This window comes from Ptychodera flava, chromosome 20 (assembly GCF_041260155.1).
Source record: "Ptychodera flava strain L36383 chromosome 20, AS_Pfla_20210202, whole genome shotgun sequence".
NCBI classification, from domain to species: Eukaryota; Metazoa; Hemichordata; class Enteropneusta; family Ptychoderidae; genus Ptychodera; species Ptychodera flava.
In genome coordinates this window covers 21,017,115-21,041,606 of record NC_091947.1, presented here as the reverse complement: position 1 = coordinate 21,041,606, position 24,492 = coordinate 21,017,115, and the positions used below count along the sequence as shown (strand labels likewise).

At 39.0% G+C, this 24,492-nt stretch overlaps 1 protein-coding gene across 3 annotated transcripts in view; it reads right to left on the bottom strand.

Moving 5' to 3' along the window:
* Positions 1–5,373: 5,373 nt before the first annotated feature.
* LOC139120296 (alpha-1B adrenergic receptor-like) overlaps positions 5,374–24,492 on the bottom strand; it is a 131,337-nt gene continuing 112,218 nt past the window's right edge. For all 3 annotated transcript variants that reach the window (XM_070684619.1, XM_070684616.1, XM_070684617.1), the window contains exon 4: positions 5,374–8,693. In XM_070684619.1, coding sequence (XP_070540720.1) covers positions 7,423–8,693 — 1,271 coding nt within the window. In that variant the 3' untranslated portion in view covers positions 5,374–7,422. The remainder of the gene's footprint in view (positions 8,694–24,492) is intronic.

Sequence of the window (24,492 nt, the reverse complement as noted above, 5' to 3'; positions counted from 1 at the left end):
CCTGCACAGCAGTGAACTTGGCGATGCCATATAAACGACACAGTAGGAACGTTGACACCATATGACCCGATCGACGTCATCGCTTCCAACGACAACCGAAATGGTGTTTTGTTTGATATTTGAGATCTATGAAAATATTTTGCGGGTTTTTACTCATCAGTGGCAGTTGTTTACACAGTCTACGGCGCCATACTTATAACTTGAAGTCTGAGCTCACATACAATATCAATGCCGCGGGAAAGACTGAGATCATTGATGCAGCATGATTTTCAAAAACATAAACCTTCTATAAGTCACGTTCAAAATATCGCCCTCAAACGAGCACATCTCATGAAATCTGGTGCGTAATGTTCGACATGGCACTCACCATATTGGTTTGAACCATAGCTGTACAAGAGGTGACAACAATAATAAGTAATGTAAATTGATAAGCAATAATTATTATTTAATCAACCAATTCATTAAGTGTATGCTTCTAAATATACGGCCCTTTTAAAAGATTGGTATTTGCTGCAGAGTGTAAGATCATGTCTTATCTTTAAGTAGGTAGGTAGGTAGGTAGGTAGGTAGGTAGGTAGGTAGGTAGGTAGGTAGGTAGGTAGGTAGGTAGGTAGGTAGGTAGGTAGGTAGGTAGGTAGGTAGGTATGTGTAGGTAGGTAGGTGGGTGGATAGGTAGGCAGGTAGGTGTGCGCGTTTGTATTACGAGATTTATGAATTTATGAATCGATGTATTTATACGAATTGTTTGGCTGACATATGAATGAAAATAAATGTATAGAAATCCCTTTATAATATCGTCATTTTATACAGCTAGACGTGTAAGTATAAATACACTGCCATTTCTCTCTATGTGTGATATTCCTATGCATGGCTCTGGCCATTACATACATCATTCCACGTGTCCGCTATGCATTTCTTGCTCACCAGCACCACCAAAACTCTCCCTTAATTCGCTGAAAACAACGAGCGAGTAATGAAATGCGTCATCCACAACGATACAGAAACGTGTTCGTCTGCTGTTCACTCCAATCTGCTCGTGCGCAGATCCCAGTCCGAGGTAACTGTGTCTCACCATGTACTGCCTTTATGCTAAGGCTTTCAGAATATTGATGGCCATGTTGTTTTGAATATCCATGCAGAAATAAGATTAATTTCTTTCTAGGGGCCACCAGATAAAAATTGACGTTTCACTGCCCATACGACTTGCTTAACTGATACTGTTGATCCTGCCGTATCATATTAAAGATTACATGAAGGTTTTGGCCTGAAATGCTGTTGTCTTGATGAATGTCGACTCCTATTAAACAGCGGGGAAACTAGAAATGTGTCGATATTGAAATTCTGGGGATATACCTCTTTTATTGTGATCACACTTTGGTGTCGAGTCGTGATCGATCAAACAGTAACACGGATTAGTTGGTTATGTCACAATAATGATGTAATTGTAGCGGACTTTGAATAAGTAAGTCGACACTACTACCAGCTGACGCATCAATTATGCAAGGTGCTTCATGTAATTGACAATTCTCGTAAAAGGAGGAGTCGACTGATTTTACCAACTGTGTTGGAAAATAATTTTCAATTGAAAGAGTAGCCAAGTCTTTTGTCTCGGTGATTCGTAATATTCGTCTAATTGCAAAAATTAATAGCTTTGTATAATTATGCAATTAGACATTAACAGATGTGTTAGCCCTAATTTGCAAAACAAAGTATTTATATTTGTAACACTAAAGTAGTGAATCTACTGTCAAGTGGGGTTTGTTTATGGTATACAACATGCTACCAACTGAAATTGCTGTTCCGCATGCATCAGTACGCACGCGCTGATTGCGCGCGCCGGGAAGTCTCTCGCGCTACATCAAAACTTAGATGACGCTGAACTTCAAAAGTGTTCCAGTTCTGCCAACGCGAGTGATCACAATCTTCCGAACTGCCTGCTCCTTGGGAACAATTTACCTCTCAGGATCAAGGAAACAATTTACGTTCTGAGCAGAAATCCATGTTCGATAAATTGGAGCTTTATTGCCCCCACAATTGATATATAGGGCGTTGGCGATGCCGGTTGTCGTTCGGAGCAACGGAACAACTTACGTATATGTCCCCTTCAATTATGTTGACAAGCTGTCACATGAAGTCAAAAGCCAGTTACAAACGTGGGCAGGGCCCCAGAAAATACCTATAGTGTCAGTTTGACGAACTAGATATGCAGTTTTACAAATAAATTGATGTTTCTTTTTGTATCCGATTTTATTAAATTCGCGGATTATCAAATACCTCCACAAAACGCCCGCTGTCACAATTCAGGTCAGGGCTGTGTTTTGCTCATATTTTTTTCAGCTAAATGACATGTTTAGGGTGTTGGAACTAATCTAGGAAATCTGGGTCAGATTTTGATATCTGCTCGTGATGCGAAAACAGGCCAACATTGGACATTTTTGGGGGTTTTTAAATTGCACAATAAGAGAGAATGGATGATATTTCAATTCTGACTGTGGTACAGTGATCAAGCTGTAGTTGAAATTCAACCCTATGGGCTCATTTAAGGTCCAGGGGATTTCTGACATATGACCCTATCAGCCTGAAGGACATCGCTTAGTTAGTAAAATAAGACATGGCAAATAAACATATGAAAACGTTTTGTTACAACCTTTTGGTGATAATTCGGTCACCGCTTTACCGAACATTTACAAGTCTGCATTGGCTGCTACATTTTTTGCATGAAGGACTTAATATAAATCACGGCCCCTCCACACCGTGGCTAAATATCATAAAATCGCAAGTTTTACATCAATCGGAATTTGGCGTCGGACTTGTTGAATACGACAAACCCTTTTACATATATACCGGAGCGGACCAAAGCTCGGGTCATGGTCATGGAAGATTGACTGACAAGCTTCTAAAAACATAGACGTTTTAATAGTTTCTGATCTGAGGCCGTGTAAATTGCGTCACTTATCTCAACAGCGCAGTGGCAATCATCGCATTGTTTATCAATTTTAGTTAACATGAACCAAACACATGAATGTTGGAAGCTTTGCTCAATACATGCTCAGACCTAGGATACTGCAAAATATGTCTTTCATAACCAGGAGCCACAAACGTTTTTGAAATAGAGAAGCAAAACACCTAAAAGTTACAATATCTCATAGACATACTTTCAAAGTTTAGTAATAAGTGGCGCGTGAAAGTGAATCTTGACAAGACAAAGATTGTAATATTCCAAAAAAGGAGGACACAATGCTCGTTGGGAAAAGTTGCATTTTGGGAACATACAAATCGATGTTGTTACTTACTATAAATATTTAGGTTTACTTCTCTCTTCTCGAAATTCTTGGTCTAAAGCAGTGCATACTTTAGCCAATCAAGCTTGTAAAGCTATGAGTTTGTTATCTGTTGCAAGATGGAAACTTGATTTTTTTTCTCATATCACTCTCACTTCAAACTGTTATGAGACAAAAAAGGTCAACAAAGATACTCAGTCTCTGTAACTTTGTATATAAGGCATTTAAGCTAAGAGAAGAAAGTTTAAGAAATGACTGAAATATGCTGGTACAGGTTTTACTGTGACGTGTATTCGCTCAATTTTGAGCCAGCGACTAATGTATGCAAGAGTGATGTTTCTTTGTTTTTCGTGCGCTGTTGTTGCGTGCCTTTGCCTTTCACTCCGCTGTGCAAATATGTATTTCCATTTGCCATGTTAACCCCTTTGTATATGGGCCGGTGGCCTTGAAATACAAATAAACGTCCACAATGAGTGCACCTGAACCTGAACCTGAAAACACCTAAATTTTACTTTGATTTGAAATTCAAATTGACAGCCATTCCTAGTGTTGACACGATAGGAAAATTTAAGTTTTCGATTTTCACACAAAAAACATGGCATAAAGTTTAGATACCACTGTGCGAAAAATATTACAAAGAGAATCGACTTTAACTAGCCATAGTCTCTTACGTACTCCTTGTATTCTCGGCCTGCCTTTCAAAGTGGTGCAAGATATAGATACAAGAACTCGGGAATTTCAATTTAAACACCTCCATCATATCTTGTACTCGAACACCATATCTTGCACATGATCTATATAGGGGTATGCATGGGACACCCCTCTACTCCTCCAATTATAGCTATGATGAAACACTAATTCAATAAATTTTATACTCATGTAAATCGTCTGACACCTTCTGCGACGAGTTGTAAAATTTCTGTAAAGACTATCTTTTTTTTATGAGAGAAATAGCCTATATGATACACTTTTCCAAAAACAAGTGCTCCAGTTATATATAATCATCTCATACTCATAGCAAAACGCTTTATTTCAGTAATTATAGAAATGAATAACAGGAAACCATCTTTTGCCCCATATTTGCTACAAGTTAAATACAGCACTTAGGGTAAAAAAGTTCTCTCTATAGGCTTAACATGATTCCACAGCAATTGTCGAGCGGCAAAGGACTATTGGGATTTTGAGAGTTCCTGCAATCGATACCCTAGGTACATTCCGTGTTTCTGTAGCTTCAGTAAGTTTAGCTTTGCTTGCTAGGTGTGTATTGTAAGTTTTTTGCATAGAAACTTAAGGCCATCGTCTAACTAAAATGATATTTGAATGCGATAAGGCCAAGAAAAATAAAAAAATTGTTTCTCATCCTAGACATATTGCAAAAATGATGCGGTCTCTCAATTTTTTATATTCTTCAACCAACAAGAACGCGTTAAAAAGCATGAAAACAACATGAGAATGCACGCAGAGATAAATGCACAAACGTGCAGCTGTAGTATTTTTGTATAGCAACAGTTCTGCTGTTTGACTTTTAGTGCAACAATGCCCAGTTTTGGCAGCTTAACGTAACAGTGACATATGTGTACAGTTCTGAATGGAATGTTAGTGTCCGTTATTTTGTTTACAGTTCTGTTTTATACAGCACTGTGCTATGCACTATCGTCTCGTATATATGCGTTTCCTCATGAGCAGATAAAAAGGTTGACGCGGCGGGTCTAAATTGACGCGCGAAGATAAGAAACAAACTTTTTTATTTTTCTTGGCCTAAACTACAAATATTAACCCCGAACTCTTACCAAATAGCGAAATAGCTTCCCAAGTCCAAGAGTTTACCTGCCAAATACAAGGGAAACTGTGTCCAGATGGCAGAACTTTTTCTTGGAGAATATTTCAACCTCAATTTGGGTGTGTCATCCTTTCCTTTGCAAACTTTTTCCTGTCAAAGGTCGATGGCCATCGAGATTACAGTGAACTTGTTCATGGCCATGCATGCAGGCATTTGTTAATCTTAAGTTTGTTTCACACCAACAATCGCGCCAGCATTGAAATTTCAAGAATGATCCTCATCTTTGTTATAATGACGAAATGACGAAAGTCGTACTCTTTCATAATTTTATTACAATAATTGTGAACTTGGGTTACAAAAGAGGAATCAATAGCACAGGTACACGACTGACCGTAAACGTACGCAACATTGGCAAGTTCTAAATGCGCTATAAATACAATGTCGTCTGGAAGGTGAAGATTTGGTTCTGGTAACTCGGTTTAACCGTTGACTGTGAAAATAAATAGGTATTTTCTCCATGTATAATAATGAGCCGTACTCTTCACTTGCCTTCAAACTTTAAAATTGGAGAACTTATCAAAAGGTTATATTTTTAAATTCATGTAATAGGTTAAAGAACTTATGACAGGGGTGAATGATTAAATAACAGTGAAATAACAAAAACGTGCGTGGCCATTACGTCATCATTTCATGGTCATTCAAAGATAACATATGACGATGTAGACAATGAGCAAACTTTCAAGACATAGACAAACGAAGACCATTTTATGTTCAGAGTATACGTGTCTATTAATGCTTTTGCAGTATTTTATCAAAATAATATATTTGGCATATCTTCCTTTTCTGACACTCGATGTCATTATATATATATATATATATATATATATATATATATATATATATATATATATATATATATATATATAAAATCAATTCAAGTACAAAGTAATCATATGCATGAATTTTAAGTGACAGATGTAAATATTACTATGTACTTGAAGAAAATTATTTATAACACTCTGCTTTTAGCATAGAGCAGTGTAATTTTCAACAAGGATATTTGTTAATATATATATATATATATATATATATATATATATATATATATATATATATATATATATATATATATGACGTGATATAGAAATTACAGTGCTCGATGCTGAAAGCAGTAAATTACTTCAAATACAAAGTAATATTATCTGTTTCTTAAGCGTCATGCATCTTGCAATCTTCAAACGGATCAAACTGATCTAACTGAAGATCGCAAGATGCATGAACCTTAAGTTACAAGGATGGTTACTTTATACTTAAGTAATTTTTGTTATTATGTGTGTGCATGTGAGTGTGTATATATATATATGTTCGTACGCACATAAAAAAGTATTGTCAGTAGAAGTCTTAGCGTTATATCATTTCCTATATTGCGAGCTCCTAAAACTACTCCCTGTAGCAATAAAAATTCTCGTAGACACCTGCTACCAAATGGTAATATACGTTTAATCAACTGTTAGTTAGGAGTTACGATCAGCAGTAAGTCCTGTCATCGCATGCTTAGAAGACGTTTTATATATTACTAGCGGTCCTCATTGAGGAACAAGACGTGCAGTTCAGTATCTAACGTGTTGCCTTAACTCTGTTTCTCGTTTTTCCCACTGCAGCACGTACTAAATGCCCGTACTAAAATGAAACACGGCGCAGTCTGAAACGACGAGTAGTTCGAGAGAATGGCACTTTCTGTGGGATAAATTGTCATAGTTATTGACACGCTAAATTATCTTCTTGGTAAATTTTCAACGCAGGCGTCATGGCGCTCTGGGAGCTATTTTGCCCGTAACTTCTATTCGGCCATCTTGGGAAGATTCCCATGATTTCTAATAATTATCGCATCTAAACTTTCAGCCCTGTGGTAGATTTTTCGACATAGCCGATGACAATGAAAAGCGTTACAGACCACGTCTCTCATGTGTGACATTTTCCCGGGTAAAATCACACTGAAATCAACATTAGTGTAAATCCTTAAGATAAATGTCTTAAACTGATAAAATGAAATAATGGACAATGTGTCGGATATTTCGTCGCCCACTATAAATTTCATCGACTGAACTTTGAAAAGTATGAGAAATAAGCGCCTGATAACCTTTTTGAAAGTTTTTATAGTCGATGGGTTCTCTTGTTCATGTGACTTTTTTTCTGAAAACGCTGAGATTAACGAAGTTCGCTCTCTTCTGTATTATTATAATTGGTAACTATTGTCGAGCGAAATTTTAAGGCTGATATGTGCAGTCCTAATCAATACGATCAAGTTCTGCATTTTAATTACGGGGATTGCAAAGATCCCGGTGTATTTTAAGATTGATATCAGCATCCGGTTTCATATATTTCTGGTCCCTCTTTACCGCCAGAATCGACACCTTTCTCCTTCGTCCTTTTCTGAAGGCACTCCTGCAGGAAATCCAGCGACAGAAGACTATCGCTTGTCTGGATACCAGCGTTCGTAAGCTTGGTCTCCTTCATGTGTCCCCGCCTGCTCCGCAGCCTGTTCCTGTTAAGCAAGTCGTGTCGGCTCGGTATAGTCAGGGGCACATCCCCTTCCTCGATTATCTGCAGCGAAAACACGCTCTCCCGAGACCTGGATATGCCGCAGTCGTCGGTGGTACTGTCGACCGTTTCGCTTTCAGGAGACGACAAGCGCTCCCACGTTCCCGAACTGTGCGACGGCGGGTCGGACTTGATCACATCACTGCCGGACGAAGGCGCTTTTGTAAATAGTTTCTCGTCCCTTCTCTGTAAACTGTTCTCCGACGCGCAGCTTTTCAACAAGCTGATAGCTTCGGTCGGGTCTTTGCCGACAGTCGCCGAGAATCTCCTATTACATTTTGAACACACACCCACTTCATCAAATACCTGTTGTTTCTCGTCCTCAACAGATGTAGCCGTTTCTGAGACTTTGCTAAGGTGGGATGGGTTTCCATTGTCATTACCGTTGACATCGGCGTTGCCCTTCGTACCGTCCTCAACACATGTACCCGTCAATGTTTCGACGACATTTTCGCTGTCGTCTACACTATTCAACGCCGTGTCAATCAGAAGTTTGTCGGTCTCCGAATTGAAGTTTTCATCGGCGGTGACCTCATTCACATCGCCGATTTTTTCACCCTGGTCTACGGCAGAATTTATTCCGTTCCTTTTCACCTCCTCGGCTATTTTCGTCATCATCTGATACTCCTCATTCAACCCTTCAATACTCCGCGAATTGGCACTCGACGGACTTGGACTAGGAGTAGCGGCCGTCACCGAAATTTCAGTCAGTTCGTAGCCGCTTGTACTGGCGATTGACATATTCCCCCGGCGATATCGTCTGTTTGTCGAGGAAAACGGGCTCTGGGTGCCGTTCATGCTGTTCTGGTACTTAATCAGTTGTTTTCCCGACGTTCGGACGTAGCGATTTCTGTTGTAGCGTTTTTTCTTGTTCCCAAAGCGACAGGTGAGGATTCTCTTGAAGGCCCGCATAAAGAAACGGTTCGACACAGCGTATATAATCGGGTTCAGGCAGCTGTTAAAATACCCAAGCCAAAACGCGACTTTAAACACCAGGTCCGGCGGGGTGCATGGAGCCCCGCAAATGGAAGCTGAAATGAAACGGAAGTAGAGAAAATAATTAACTTCCTGCGATATTTTTACACTTTTATAGTCTAAAAGTATGCATCATGCGCAAGTCATTAAGTAATGAAAACTCACGCGCATTTTATGTAAATACTAATTACATCACAACAAATGATCTTTCTGTCAGCTCCTGATATTTCATAAAAGCGTCATGCGAATTTCGTAGAGCATGCAAACAGGAAAGGCCAACCTTTTGCTCTGTGTGTTAATGGAATGTCAGACGAATTGGAGCAAAATAGCTGCAATAAGGCCTTTGCGCTTTAAAAGTCCGCTAATGTTACACCGACAATTGGGAGTTATATTGAAACAGCAATAGTGGGATGAAATGAGTCATAATTTTGTGTCGACGTTCTTTGCAAATGCGAATGAAAATATTGAGTTTTTTGGAAGTGGAGTACAGATGCTGTGCTCACGCGAGACCATGACGAATTCTTCAAATACAATATCACGCTTTGAGAGAAATTTGACGGGGAAGAAGATGTACCGTGTGATTCGAAACCCTTTAACTGGGGAAAAACTATTCATCAGATTACAGTGGAAAATAAACAAGAAGCGAATTTGGTGTAAAAACAGAACTGAAAAAACACAACCACAACATATTACAATATAATATAATCACAGGTGCAATGGTTGTATAAAATATTGAAAACAAAAGAACATACGGGAAAAAAAACGTGTAGGATTTGCAGCTAGTCGGAAATTCTTTGCTTTCAATTGAAGAGATTTTGACTCTGTAATGTATTCAGTAGGCGTCTACGTCATAAAAACTGTGTCACTGGAGATTTGTATAACTTTGCATCACTTGAAGTTAATTGCCCTACCCTAAACCACAAAACATGTCGATCGACAGTAATATTGCCCGCAGTCCACATGTGGGGGCTGATATAACAGTTGTTGTATGAGAGCATAGGGAATGACAAACCACTGAGACCGTGTGCTTTTTTTATGATGCCGCATTTGTCACAGTCACAGCCTCAGATGTGGAGAATCTCATTTGCATATGATTACAAACTTGAGGAGTCCCGTTTGAGCATTTAATGCCGTACGTTTAAAGGTTAAGAAGCGAGGATTATGATCGAAGAGAATAAACTCAATGAAAGATCCGTTAAACAAATTTGAAATACTTAGCCTACATGTAACCCACTCTACTACTATGAACCCGTATATGCAAACAGTGTGTACTCGAAGAACTGTTTTAAACTTAGCGGACTCTAGCACTCAGTTTTGAAACTGACGAGCTTGGTAGGAAGGCGACTTGTGTTTTGATTAGATTATGCGCAAAAATGTGCTCTTTGGTCTGCGGTCGAGGTCACGTTTCCATGAACCATGTTTTAAGGACGTGCAGGATACGTGGGTAGAATTTTGCGATAAGCGACAATCAACCCATTTTATTAGAAAACGTGATCTTTGGATCGAAAGCTGGCGTCTAGCCCTCTTTTGTACTCTGATGTATTCTATATGCGATCAGTAACTATACTATGGAGTTTAGATGGCAAACTCGACCCGAAAAGAGTTCTTGGGTTCATTTGAGGTTGTTTAAAGTGAGTGAAATTAAGAATGATAGAATTTTTTTTGTTTATTTACTTTCCACTACCGTTCTTTTGTTTTTTTGTTATTTTACTTTCCACTACCGTTCTTTTCAAAACTAGCATGTGGTAGGCATTACAAACAAAGGATTGACCGCGAACTTCCTCAATTGGCGCGTGACCTATGAACGGTGATTTGGAGGTTATCAACTTTTTACGAAGCCCGTGTTTGTTCAGGCTTTTTGATTACAGTAGGCAGTGTTTTAACGCTAAAATGGAGTCAACAATCATTTTAAAACTGCTGGCAGTGACAAACAGCGATTAAATGTGCTTGGTTGTCCCTGATGATCTTAAGATGTGTGCGAGACCCAAAACACACTAAAATGCCAATTACACGATAGTTTTTGTTTTATTGAGAGAACATAAAACGCCTTCACCTCATACAACAGCAGTAAAATAGACTAACGAAGAAATACAACACGGCATCACAAAGTGTAAGATAACATGAAGTAGTTTACTACAATTTTAGTTGTTTTGGTTTTTTTCTTTTGAATGTTCAATGTTTTATTAGGATTAAGTCCTAACATGAACTTTGATACAAGATGGATTAGTGTACAATGGAACATAGTCAATGGTCTCCATACGACAATGATGTGTAAATTTTATGTAGCTTATCATTACAGATGGTAGAGAAATGACCATGTTACTCTTTAAAAGATTGATGAACTATCCAAGGAAAGCGCGTACAACACCAAATAATGCTGGATTTCCTATAAATAAATGCATTCCTTTATGAAACTAATATGCATTGGCTGAGTATACAAATCAACCGATAATGAGTCACTATCAATGAAAAATATTCATTAGACTAAGACACCAGGTAACCAACGCAATCACTGAAAGGCCATTCGATCTCTATGACAGGTAAAGTATATGTCCGGTAGCTAGGATACAGGTTGTGAACTTCCACTGTCACCAAGCCATTTCATTCCACATGCGACTGCAACATACAAACAAATCAGGTCGAGGTGAACCGATTTATGTATTTAAGTTTGTTGAACTCTTTTACCATTTGCAATATTAATGACATGCGAAAACTTATTCTTTGTCTTAACTCTGAAAGAGCAAACATATGGACAACAACTTGAAACGAAATGATGTTTGTTCCATATCGATTCTAAAAGTCAAAGGTAGGCAAGAAAACGTTTGCCGCGCTCTTGGGGTGAAGTGCACCTGATCATGTACCAAGCTGCGGTTGGTGGATATCTCTGTCGAATTCAGTAGACGATTAAAGAATCGATCAGACAAAGAGGTGTCGAACTTTCTACCGGCCAAGGATATTTGGTGTCAGGTTTAGAGTGCCAACTATACAACTGAGAACGTGAAAGCCGTTAGGGTATCTGGCACGCTCACTATGTCAAGACCAAATTACTTCAATCGGGAGATAATTACATCCGGTTTAAAATCCATGGTCTACCTCACAGAGGGATACCAGCGGTAAATTCCTCAGGGCAGGGGTGCCAGAGGTATTCTCCTTTTGGCCATACAGTCAGATTCCATGAATTGACTATACATGTAATAATTATAGGGCTGGCAATTTCTGAAGCCATCTTCATGATTGTGTCTAACTGTGATCGAAAATTGAAAGGTTTCAAAAGCTGTCAGAAAGCTGCCAAGTGCACGTGTCCTATACATGTATGAGTCACCGAGACTCGCATGGGAAGATCGCGGCAAATATAGGTGCAGGTCTAGCAAAAGATAACCCTTTTTCAAAACTACTGGATTGTTCCATTTTGTTTGTCTAATCTCTTGATTATATGAATCAATGCAGCAGCTCTCCACGAGTTCTTTTACTCTACAACATGTCTGAACTCTTAGCAATGGAGTGATGGAGAAAGACCACGCTTCTTGCTCAGATACTAACGGTATCATAATGCACATTATTTATCAGACTAACACACTCGCCATCACATGATTATTCACCAGTAAATGAGTCTATTTATCACGCATATCAATGCATGCGTTCCTTCATCCGAGCGTTTACTTTGTCAAGGCTATCTCTGATATTGCTTGCTCTCACTTGGAAATTTTCCAAACTAGCTTTTATTGCCATCATTATGTTGAGCCCCCGCTTCTCGCGTCACGACAAATATACGCAATTAAGGAGAATGGATTTATCCATTTTGTCAAGACCTAGGAACAAGTTCACAGACTTGGACTGTCACGTCAATGCACAGCAAAACAAATGCTAACTACACGAACAAGGTCGGGTAAGCATATGTGACAAATGGTTTCATTGAAATTAATTTGAAAAATCTCATGGCGACCAGTGTGCTTTGTATCTGGGACATACTGCAAATGGTCAAAACTATTGCCATATCAACAGCAGAATGTACAGCTGCTCTAAAGATCTTGGGGCATTTTTGTAGGACATTGAAATGGATACATTCAGACAAATCATCAGACCGTTGAAGGTTAATATCCGTATTAGTTCTCGAACGAAAGAAGCCAAATGCCATGTTACGGGTTTACTCTGGATTTCAGGAGATCGTCGTTAGCTGATTGACCTTTTCTGACAACACAGTCCCTTCATCTGAGAGAGGACATAATGTTAACCTAGGTCACTTGCCCGGCCATTGGCTGCTTCTGGTTGTTGGACATCTTTGCCTAGACTTGTTCATCCAGTGACCACAAAAATAAACTGTCAACGAAATCCGTAGAGTAATATGCCAGCCTTAGCCACGCCAGCAAAGTGTACCACAGTTAATGTATCGGGCTTTGTTTCACGCTTAATAACACATTCCTCCATTATTCGAGGCATGAAATAATCACATTGTGAAAACTGAAGCAAACACATTGTCTTTTCCCCGTTATTGACCATCATGTGAGTGAAATATTTAAGATTATGTAAGGTTATAAGCTGACGAATACATCATTGTATGGAAGTTGGAAAACATTTCGATGGTGTCTGTATTGTTCATGCGTGAACAATGAAATCCCCAGTTTCATTATTCTGAGTGAATGGAATAGTTCCATAGCATATAAGCTTAATTAGCCTAAAATGACGTCAAATTTAAGCACGGTCACCGTGCTATAAATGTAATTCACCCAATGACGTCTCGGACTTAATTTTCATACTTATTGATAAAAATTCTCTTCAAGAAAAACACAGGAAGTGATAGTCATCGCAGTGAGAAATAGAGTAACTGATTTGTGAAATCTTTCCAGTCCCAAGATATTCCCTGAGGATGCAAAAATTCATCTCAAAAAGGAAACTTTCATTTCCTCCACTGTTTTGAAGTATCATGGCTGGCGATTAGGCTGTTTTGTTAGAATATGCGTTCAACATAAATAATGAAAAATGCCTTTGGTTTAAATCTTTTTCTTGTTTGGCCCAACGACTACCTCTTAAATTCTACAATTTATTATGCAGGAGAAGTAAATTATTATCTATGTAAAGTCTTTTTTTCATATGCTAAATATATGTTCATTAAATATCCCTTCCATTCTCCTGACATACTCTCACGCAGAAGGAACTGAAAAACGTAGGTTTTGCTAGAGTCACGCTCGATGTAGGCAACATGAAAGCTGTTTTTTGCTTAAATTAATTCCTTAGGCAGCCAGGTATAGTAGTCTGCAAGGTCTTTCGGTTTACAGTTAATATCGATTGAAGTAACTGGCGCGTATTTAAGTATATCACGGAGCATTCATGAATCTCCGGTTACTTCTCATTGACAGCTGTTTATTGATCTTGCATTAAGCCACACATGTTACTCCGAACGTATAAATTAGACACTGCTATCCCCGAGTGCTCATCGCAGACGGTCATTTGTAAAAAGCAATATGTTGCTATTATATCGGATCTATCGCGGTGTCTCCTCTTCATTGTTTCCCCGTAATCAATAATTCAGGCGGCTTCTGCAAGCCGCGACCTCTGGTTAGTATAACCGTTATTGGGAAGTTGACATTGTAAACCCCCGGAGGCTATTTGGCATGATTATACTGTGTGTTCAGAGCTGTCCGCGTTTACATCCATCGATGGCGAGGCGGCTGTATTCTGCATTGTGCGGCGCTAAAGCAGGAACAATGCGCAACTTATTGGGCCATTATACTGAAGTTATTTGCGAAAACGTGTACAAGTTGCTGCTATAATAAATGAAGACATGCCTGTAGTTTCGGATTGAACTCGTGCACTGAGTAATGGTGATGGCGCTACAAAAAGAATTTCCCAGATAGCGAAAAACAAACAGCGCCAGATCGAAATACTGTTTGTTTTTCCGTCTCTTGAAAAGAGTAAATATTTGTGAAATTACAGTCGTTACACCAACGATGACACAAATGTGTCATCCATGGGGTTGTTTTCACAATTTGTTACCTGTAGGCTCCTGTTGACACTTGTGTTCTGTGATGCAAATTTATTTCGCCTGTTTGGTCGCACTGAACGGGTATTTTTTTTATATGCACCGACTGTCTTTCTGTGGACAGGACCGATGTAGTCATCCATGAAAAACGATTATTACTTCTTGTCGCGTCCGTCACCAGAAGCTAGAAAACAATTGCTCCGCTCTATGACAAACTTTTTTGCTTAAACCTTCGTAAAGGAGACTTCTAATTCTCATTTCAAATCCAAAAAAATCATGTGTCAAAGTGCAAACTTTGTACGTTGAGAAACAAATTACTTAACATTTTTCGATACTTGGAATTGAAAACAGCCACCATCCCCGTGTTAACTCTATGGAGGAAAATTAAAGTTTCGATTTTCACAAAACTAAGACGGTGTAAGCTTTACTTATATAGCTTCAAATTGATCCTCTAAAAAGCGGTAGATCAGATAAGTTTTGGAAAAAATTAATATCTGTTGCCGAGGCGCATTCTACCTTAAAAGGCGGGCTCTCATACCTTAGGGCTCACATTCTTGTTGATGTGACATTGTTAGTTAATGACTTTTATGCGCTACAGTTCTCAAAATTTATTTAATGTTTAAACCAATATCCGCAAAGATCAACCTGGTGCTACAAGATAATTAATATCATCAAGACTCTCACATGGTCACGTGACGCATAATAAACATGCAACTTGCAGGTTATGCCTATGATTCTGTGAGCGCTGCGTTTCGAGGGTGTTAATTTTGGATTTCAACCTTTGATGGACGAATCACTGCGTTAACGCTGTGATACAATGTTAAAACGAGCTAACCGACACGTGAACTGTTACATAAAGCATCTCTGGTCTCAAGTGTTTTGAACGGTCGGTGAGTCTTTGACCAGTCTTTCGGAGAATAAGACGAATGTATCGCGCTGTAGATCTAGTCGGTTAGCATAAACCTTACACAAAAGCACAGCAGTTCTTCCTATTTCGCCAGAGAGCACCTACTATGTCGCCGGGGAAAAAATGAATTCACCGTGTGTGCCTAAACTGACGTGGAAACTTTGGACGCCAAATTTCATATCCCATTGACTGAATCGCCCGAGCCTGAAATCGGTTTCATGAAGCTAAAGATGTCGGATGTATACATCTGTAAATAATCCACTGTGTTCAGAAGTGTCCTTCACGGAATAATAGCCTGTTCACAAGCAAACAATATCGATCGGTCTGCAAGTTTGTTTTTCTGCTGAAAATGATGTAAAAGGCCAGTGTTTCCAAATTCATCGTGTAACATGTTCGTTCGAGCGAAAAATCTGTACACTTTACTGAAGGGATAAAATGGTTTTAAAGGGTTTTGTTTGCATAAGAAAAGTGTTTACCATAGGATACCTAAAAACATACATACAGCGATATGAGGATTTTCTGGCGTTTGGCAGCCGTGTTTCCTTACAAGTGTCGAACGCGCCTTTGTTTCTGAAGACCGCAAAAAAAGAGTGCAATTATTCTCATTATCTGATGAAAGAAAGGTGTAATGCCATTGTATTAGCCTTTTTTTCAAACAATAGACTGTCGGGAACATAGAGCTGACAGACTTCGAGTCTAGAGACGGGATAATCGGCTATCGCTGATGTGCGAGGTCGTTGTATGCGTGAAGGCATTCAATATACAAACTCGAAATACCGCAGTTCCAAACGAGTGTGACAACAACGCCTTCACTTTGTACGTCTGCGAAGCATAGAAATTCTTAATGATTTTAATTTGCAAGTCTCGCCCATGGTTCATACGCCAACAACTCCGTATATTTCACTGCGACCTACAACACGCACAGTAACCAATTATCCATTGACTGGAAACACTCTTCTCCCTTCCCCGGTGTCTTGGAAAATCGTAAAGTGTGGACACTGAAATGTTTCAGACGTTCTAGTGACGAGTTATTTCGCTTGTCGATTGCATAAACACCCCATTTCGTAAGTGGATAACCGTAAAGTGTAGAAGCTCATATATATATTGTTCTTGTATTCGCTTCACCATAATACTAGTTGACGTTCAAACACGCAAGCGTACTAAAGTTTCGGCGAACGGTTTCTGCCCAATCAAACACGTCCCGTTATATAAATTGAGTAACATATGGTGGGGTACTCCGTCACTTTAGCAACGCGAAGTGATGATTGGGATTCCCAGACGGTGGTTGAAAAGTATTTATCCGACCTGGATTTGTCCACTACCTAAAATCATAAAACGTGGGTAACCATGGCAGAAAACCACGCCGTCTACCACCATAAAAACATCTGAATGGATTTGGCGTTGCACATAACGTAGCGTATGTCGCTCATGATCACTTTTTTGGAAGAAAGAATTATTCAATGTCCATTAATTTGTAAATTCAAGCTTAATAAAATATTGGTTGAGTCGAGAAAAACTTGAAGGTCTACTGTTTGGTTCACCTTTTAGCAAGACAAGCAGTCATAAGTTGGGTGGAAAAGAAGTGTGTAATTTCATGAAAATTTATGCAAATCACCCGATTTCACTTCTTTTTTCTCGTGGTAAACATTTCAAAAACGTTTAACTCCACTCTTGCTGAGTCAAATTTTGTACAGTTTTTACATCACTTTTTTTAAATACTATATAACACAACAACATTTTTGTTTTGCAATAAATTTCTAAGAGTCACATCCTAACTTTGCTTATCATGATTTTAATCATTTTTAATGTTAGTCTACCCGTAGCATTTAAGAATAAGAACAGATAATGAAATAAAAAATCAAAATTCTCGTTTTTTCTACATATACTCTAGATATCAAAGTTCATAACAGTATCAAGTTTTTGACTTAAATTACGTTATCCTTAATAGCAAAAGTGAGGTTTTCTACCCAACATGTGTACCCTTTCAAGTTCATCCTTCGAGTAAATAACTGCTGCCATACTAAACTTTATATACCTTACTTTTAGATAATGTATGGTACGAGGGGGTTTTCATGTCATCTTTGATAAGAAATGTTGCTTTGAAAAAAGGTATGTTGGTTAGGTGCAAAACCATCTGAAGTGTTAGGTCGGACTAAGACACACGCTAATTTAAGGTTGAAAAGTAAACTATCCACAGTTTCGACGGGTATCTGAGTACATTAACAGTACACTGTCGACGTCGCTCCCTTAGGGGTATTAATTTTGTCATTTCTATTTTCAAAAGATCATTTATATCTTTTGGCATCTTCATATAAGATACAAAGATGCCCGAAAAAAAAACACATAACTTGAAACCCCACTCGCGGAGAGCACACATCAAGATTCCTGAAGGTAGTGACATCATTTCTGCTGTGTATCAAAATATATGCTAATGAGCAGACGACAGCTAAGTTGAACCGCTCACGTCAGTAGTGAAGAATACATAGATGGTTTGATATTTATTTTGGACACTTATCATACCATATAGTACAACGTTATTTCGCGGTTTTTTTTTTCTTTAATGCATGAAAAGCCGACGCACAGGAAAGTTGCTTTATCCTTGTGTAGCGCTAGCATTTGAAACATATGAATTTTGTCTGCTTGTCAACATTCACCATTCGATGAGCAGATTGCAATAACTACACTTTTACGGCACAGCTGGTGATAGACTCCCGCCTTGCAGGCATTTGTGAAATTGGTCGTGCCGTAGCAAACCATTCCCACTCCCTGTTATGACTCAATGCAAGATACAAGAGAGCCAGAAAACTTCCTACAATGCGTGTCGCTTGTTAATCAAACGTTTCTATGCCAAAGCTGCATCTAGACTTCAACGCGTGGAGAAATTGGCGAGCTGTCGGCGCTCCTTCATCTTTTGTTGAAATTGCACACTGCTTCTCAAGTTCAAGAAAAGTCGCTGCGCACGGAGGAAAGAGAACCGGTCGGCAGTGCCGCTTGCATACGGATCGCGTCATCGGCTGAGCCATTGAATGGAATCACTCGCACGTTTTACAAGAAATGTAATAAGGCGACCGTATGATTGCGTGTCTTGGGTGTTTGCATTTAATCGTCGCAGTCTATGCATCGCCCGAAGGTACATGCTCGTTATCGTATTTAAATTATCCCTGTTATTCGGTAGCCGGGCATCGTGAGCGTTGCCAGCTTAAAAAAAAACAACGTCCAGTATGACTACCAATTTAACTCGTTGTCGAAGACACATCAAAGAGTACCGAAACACGGTGATCGTCGTCTCCGCCAACGCTGATTACGGTACTTTTCTTTAAAAAAGACTTGATTTTAGCGCTGTGGGATAAGTCCGCTGTTTAATGCAAGTTATCCTAATTATCAGCGATTTGCAATCGTCACAATTTGACACTTATCGTCAAATTCAGCGATAATTGCAGAAAGTTAAAGGATCAGTTTATTCAGTTAACTCTTCCCATGCCCCATTTTGTTACTTTTATCTGTACGACCGCAGTATCCGTATGTACGCACTGTAGCCTATATGCACATGAGTTCAAATACACATATGTACATGCGTGCATAAATCACACGTACTATAAGACATACATACTATGAGACCTATCTACTATAATACCTGCCTACCTACCTACCTACCCACCCACCTACCTACCTAACTACCGACCGACCAACATAGATTATATATAATACATAGACATATAGATACATAGATACATACATAGATACATACATACATACATACATACATACATACATACATACATACATACATACATACATACATACATACATACATACATAGATACATACATACATAGATACATACATACATACATACATACATAGATACATACATACATACTACATACATACATACATACATACATACATACATACATACATACATACAACATACATACATACATACATACATACATACATACATACACGCGTAGGTGTACATAATTCATCATTCACTTTCGTAATATTTCCGGTATGATTCTGATGCCGAATTCTGAAATGTCTCAATGGTTTGATTGAGTATTCTAAAAATTACAAAAAAAAAACGCACACAGAAAATGAAACACATATGACAAACACTGGACATCACCGCATACAAAAGCAGAAAAAGCTATAGCGTCGTATTACAACACAGAAAGAAAACCACTGACATTTAGTATGAGCCCTCTGGGAAAGCATGGCAGACGTAATTAGTGTGACAGACACGCGCACATCCTCCGGCTATACTAAAATCTGTTAGGCTAATATCACATCAGCGCTGAGTTCTTACGAGAGTTTTGTTTGCCTCTCAACCGTTTTCATTCTCAGCAATATGTTAACATGGAGAGTGTGACTCCGCTAACAAACAGGGTTACAAATTGGCCGTTTTTCGTCTAACCTCGGCATATGAAACCCCCATTCTTGTATTCCTCGTGGCTAGCTTTGCCGACTATGCCGTTTATAAGTGTCTCTCTCTTGCACCGGACGCAGACTCTCTCACAATCTCCGTGTGGGTGTAGTCTACATTTACTCTTAAAAAAAGTGTCGAATCGACCATATTAAAACCCAAAAGACTTAAGTATTAGCCATAATGATAAATAAAGCTTAATGGGGAAAGATTCGTCCACGGTTAACAGCATTTTAGAGAGCTATTCGGATGTTGAACACGTCTGCAAACGTCTGCCGCCGTCACTGGAGTGATCATCTGCGTCACCGGTGGTTATGGTTTGAAATCCCATTCAATGAAATCTTCCATCCTTTAAATACACTCTCTGCACAATGAGTTGACAAGCCGGCACTGAGTGAGACCCACACGTCGACAGCAACGACGATGGCAACTGGCTGGTCCGTAAATTCCTCTTTCCTGTTATTAATGTCCCGTGATATACTATCTTTTCACCGATGTCTTTACTTTTATTTCTGAGGTTAATCAGCACAGCACGATGGGACCAAATCGCGTTGAAATCGAATCGTATTCGTGGCGGCAAAATAGCTCAATTTTACTCTAAACTTAGGCTACGATAAACGAGGATAGGCCACCACCGACATTCCTTACATGTATTCACGGCCAGCCTTAAATGCGCAGTCGTTAAAACTTTGACAACATGTACACCCGAGGAATGTCTCCATTATCATCAATGATTTATTTTTCCCCAAATCGGTCTAAAAGGCTCCCCATGATGACGTCATCTCACTTTGTCATTTGATGCGTCATAGCGAGCCGAGTTTGCTAATCAACTTAGGCCTAATGTGTGAGTGTTCAATAGCGAAGAACGTCGCGTTGAACTCTGTCGAGGTAGGGCGTACCAAAGCTGAAAAGCTAATGTTCTAAACTACTTGGCTCCCCTTTCAGAACGGAGAAGTGCATGACGTCAAAGCCTGTTGTTTGTCGGCTGAGGAAGCAAGCCACCGTGACGCTGTCCTTCCAGTTGCCAATTTGAGAAGTATAAGTCAAGTGCATTGCTCGAACTCCCATTGAAATATAAGGAAAAGCTGCCAAAGGTGCGATCCAATTATCACCTGAAAGATATCGCGCATATTTTCTAGTTTGATAAATGGCATATTTGCTCTGATGTGTATGTTATCGTCCCTATCAAATGTACACAGATGTTGTGCGTCTTTGCGTGTCATAACAAGGTTTCAGTGCTGACAGGCTGTATGAATACTGAAAGTATTACGGTGATCAGAGTTTTGTTCCTATGATACAATATGAATGCAGGGTAAAGTTATTGTTAGTATACAACTCGCGCTTGAATTGCTTGGAAGTATTCCTCTATAACCGATGACATGCTAAACCCCACAGACAGAATTACACACGCATGGAACATTAAACCGGTGAAGTAAACACAAAACAAGACGTTGAGGTTCAACTGAATGAAAGACTAGTCTTGCGTGTCGTCATTTACTTCGACGATTTTTTTTCTCCGCAAACGACACGTAGGTGGCACAAAATTCTTTGCTCTAGCTATTCCTGGAGAATTTTCATATTGGATAAATCGAGATCAGAAAAAAAATCTCCACGCAGCGAGCTTGAATGGGCGAAATTAACACTGGATTATAGACCTGTCATATTTCTGAGGGCACTTTGCTGTGATCGAATACTCATATTTGCACAGCATGAGTGTTAAAAGGGTCGTCAGGAATGTGTATCTTTGATAGTCTGACATGAGCGTCTTGAAAAAGTTAAGACGTGACCACATGAAACGTGGCCGTGTTTGATTTTTTTTCTAGTTTTACCATTTGAAACTTGGTGTAAGACTTACCTTGGAATTTATTTATAGCATGTGTTGTTCTTATCTAGGTACCTAATTAGCTTCCTAATTTGAATTCGCTTTGAGGTAGCATTGGATGGGTGTGGAGGCAGGGAGGCGGAAATGACCGATTATTGGCCATTTGATGTTTCCTGTTCAAGAAGGACAACCACCGAATTTTTAATACTACTCATAATCTTATCATGGGACCATTAGAACGATATATTCTTACGGTCAAGAATGATGAAGCTCCGAGCTCCTTTTTGCTTTTATGGGATTAAGGTTGTCACGACATATATACTAATTAAAATTAAAAATCTTCGGGCTACTCTAGGTTTTCGCCAAATGAAATTTGATTTATTGAATCAAAAGGCCAATGCTGTAAGCTTGGATATTAGAACACATTTAGCTCAAATTTTAATTAAATACTGGATTATAGTTGCAGTAAAATTACTTTTCGAGTCTCCACAGAGCAAAATGTGAAAGTTATCGTTGACGGTTACGGGTATCTTTGCTTATTTTGTTGATATACTAAGATGTACACCCACATGTCTTCTTTGCACGTTTAGCTTCCGACTGGCATATCAGCAGCGTATGAGACTTGCTATGCAAGTGATGAACAGTTTTGATTTCAGTGAATAGCCACGCGGGTCTCGTAGAGTTTATTGAACTATTTTAAGTAGTACGCCGAAAAGATAAACTGTCTCATTGTCTCTCAGTTCAAAGAATGGTTCAATCCAAGGTTTATGCAGCCGTGGAGGTATCTTTCGGTACCTCCATGATACGACCGACAGAAAGTCGCGGGAAGTTTGCCGTTTCTTGAAATTATATCCTATTGTTGTGTGATTCTGTGTGAAAGTAAAACAGCTTCAATTTCAGTCATACTGCAACATGTTTGACCACCAAGTAAGCTAACCAAATCATTACAATTTATGTCACATTGTCATACTATACATTTATGTAATTTTGCGAAGAGACCATCTGGTTTAAAGGCACAAATCATAAAAAATGTATGCAACATCCTATTTTCGGTTCGGCCTTTCAAGACAGCGTCCTGATCAGTTTTTTTTCAGATTTCACCAAACATAACAGGAAATTTTGATAATGAGAACTTTATACTGTTATTTTGCAAACTATGCTGAAAATTTTGTCGTCTAATTTGATTCATAACCAAGAATAAAAGTTTCAGGTCAGCGGGCGTTAGGGGCTGCCGATTTATCATGTTTATTTGAAATTTACTTTAAACAGGAAACTCAATATGGAACTCCAAATAGCTACCTGTCTCCGTTTACATATCACGTTGATTCTCTTTGAAAGACTGTTTTGTAAATTTAAGAACATGAATCTCAGAAGTTTTGCAAATATTTGGGAAGATCTGAAGGACTTTCAGTCCTCTGGGCTGCCTTCTACGAAAAGCGCCCACCAGGCAAATTGTTTACATTGCTGGAGGTAGACACGTCTGCTGGTATATCATAACACCGAATCCTCAAAATAATATGAAAAGATAGGAAACAAAACATCTCAGATGAATTCAAGCTAGTCAATCATGTCACGGGAGATGATGAATTTTTACTTTAAGGAAAGTCAGACTTTGATCAACGATCGTGGATTGTGTCACTCATTGGACCTTAATTTCCTGTTAAGCATAACGAACTTCAGATAAGATCAATGACAGTGACAGTCATGTTCAAATACCGACTGTCCGTTACGGCACTTTGTTGATAGGAGTTTTCAAAGTAACTGACATGGACATATCGAGTAAAAGGCGATTTTGTTTAATACTTGTTCGTTTTCAAATCAAGGTGATGACAATTTCAAAGAGATTTTATGTTGATGCATCGACATAACGTCTCCTCGGTTGGAGGCGGTAAGCCGCCAGGAGACAAGCTATACAGGCAGACCAAATGGAGAAAAGAAATTTAAGATGTGCGACCCGTCTTGGAATATTTTTAACATTTAATTCTTGGTTTATGCAGTTGGAGAAATGAATAAGTGGGTACGCCCTAATAGTTCTCAAATGTGTCCATTACACAAATATTAATGAAAGCAAACATTAATCAAAACAAGATGGCCGCCTTGTGGCCATATTGGATTGTGTCACGAAATTGGTCAAATAGAGTAATTTCAACCTAGATGAACATGATATAGTTTTCCACTGTCACAAGTTCTGTTTCGCATCTAACACTATATAGACTTTTACATACAGTTTTTATCTTGACCTTAGCAATCATTTTGTAAATATTGCAAAGTTTTGCAGGATATAATAGCTCGAACGATGTACGTCCAAGGGTCCCCCGGAAGTGCACGCGTCAGATGAACCTATCCGATTCGTTTATAACATTTATGACGTCACTTCCTAAACTCCCCAGCAACACCGTGCCCCTCAGCCCTCGTTTCCTCTTTTTCAAATGCCCGGAGGAAGGGAATCTACCAATTGTTGATGCAAATCTTTCCGAATTTTGACTGCCTAAGATGGATTTCTCTCATTTAGGTACCACGAGTTTCTTGCATACATCAGTAGGAAAACAGTAGGTTAAAATATATATAGAAAAATGGGACTAGGGCTATAAAAAGTGCAACAGATATAGGTATCGGAGAGCTCGATAGTGATGTGATCGATGAAGATGACATACACTTTTATGATGCAGATAAATTTGAAAACTAGAACGCCGACAGCAATGTGGGCAAACCATTTACGACGT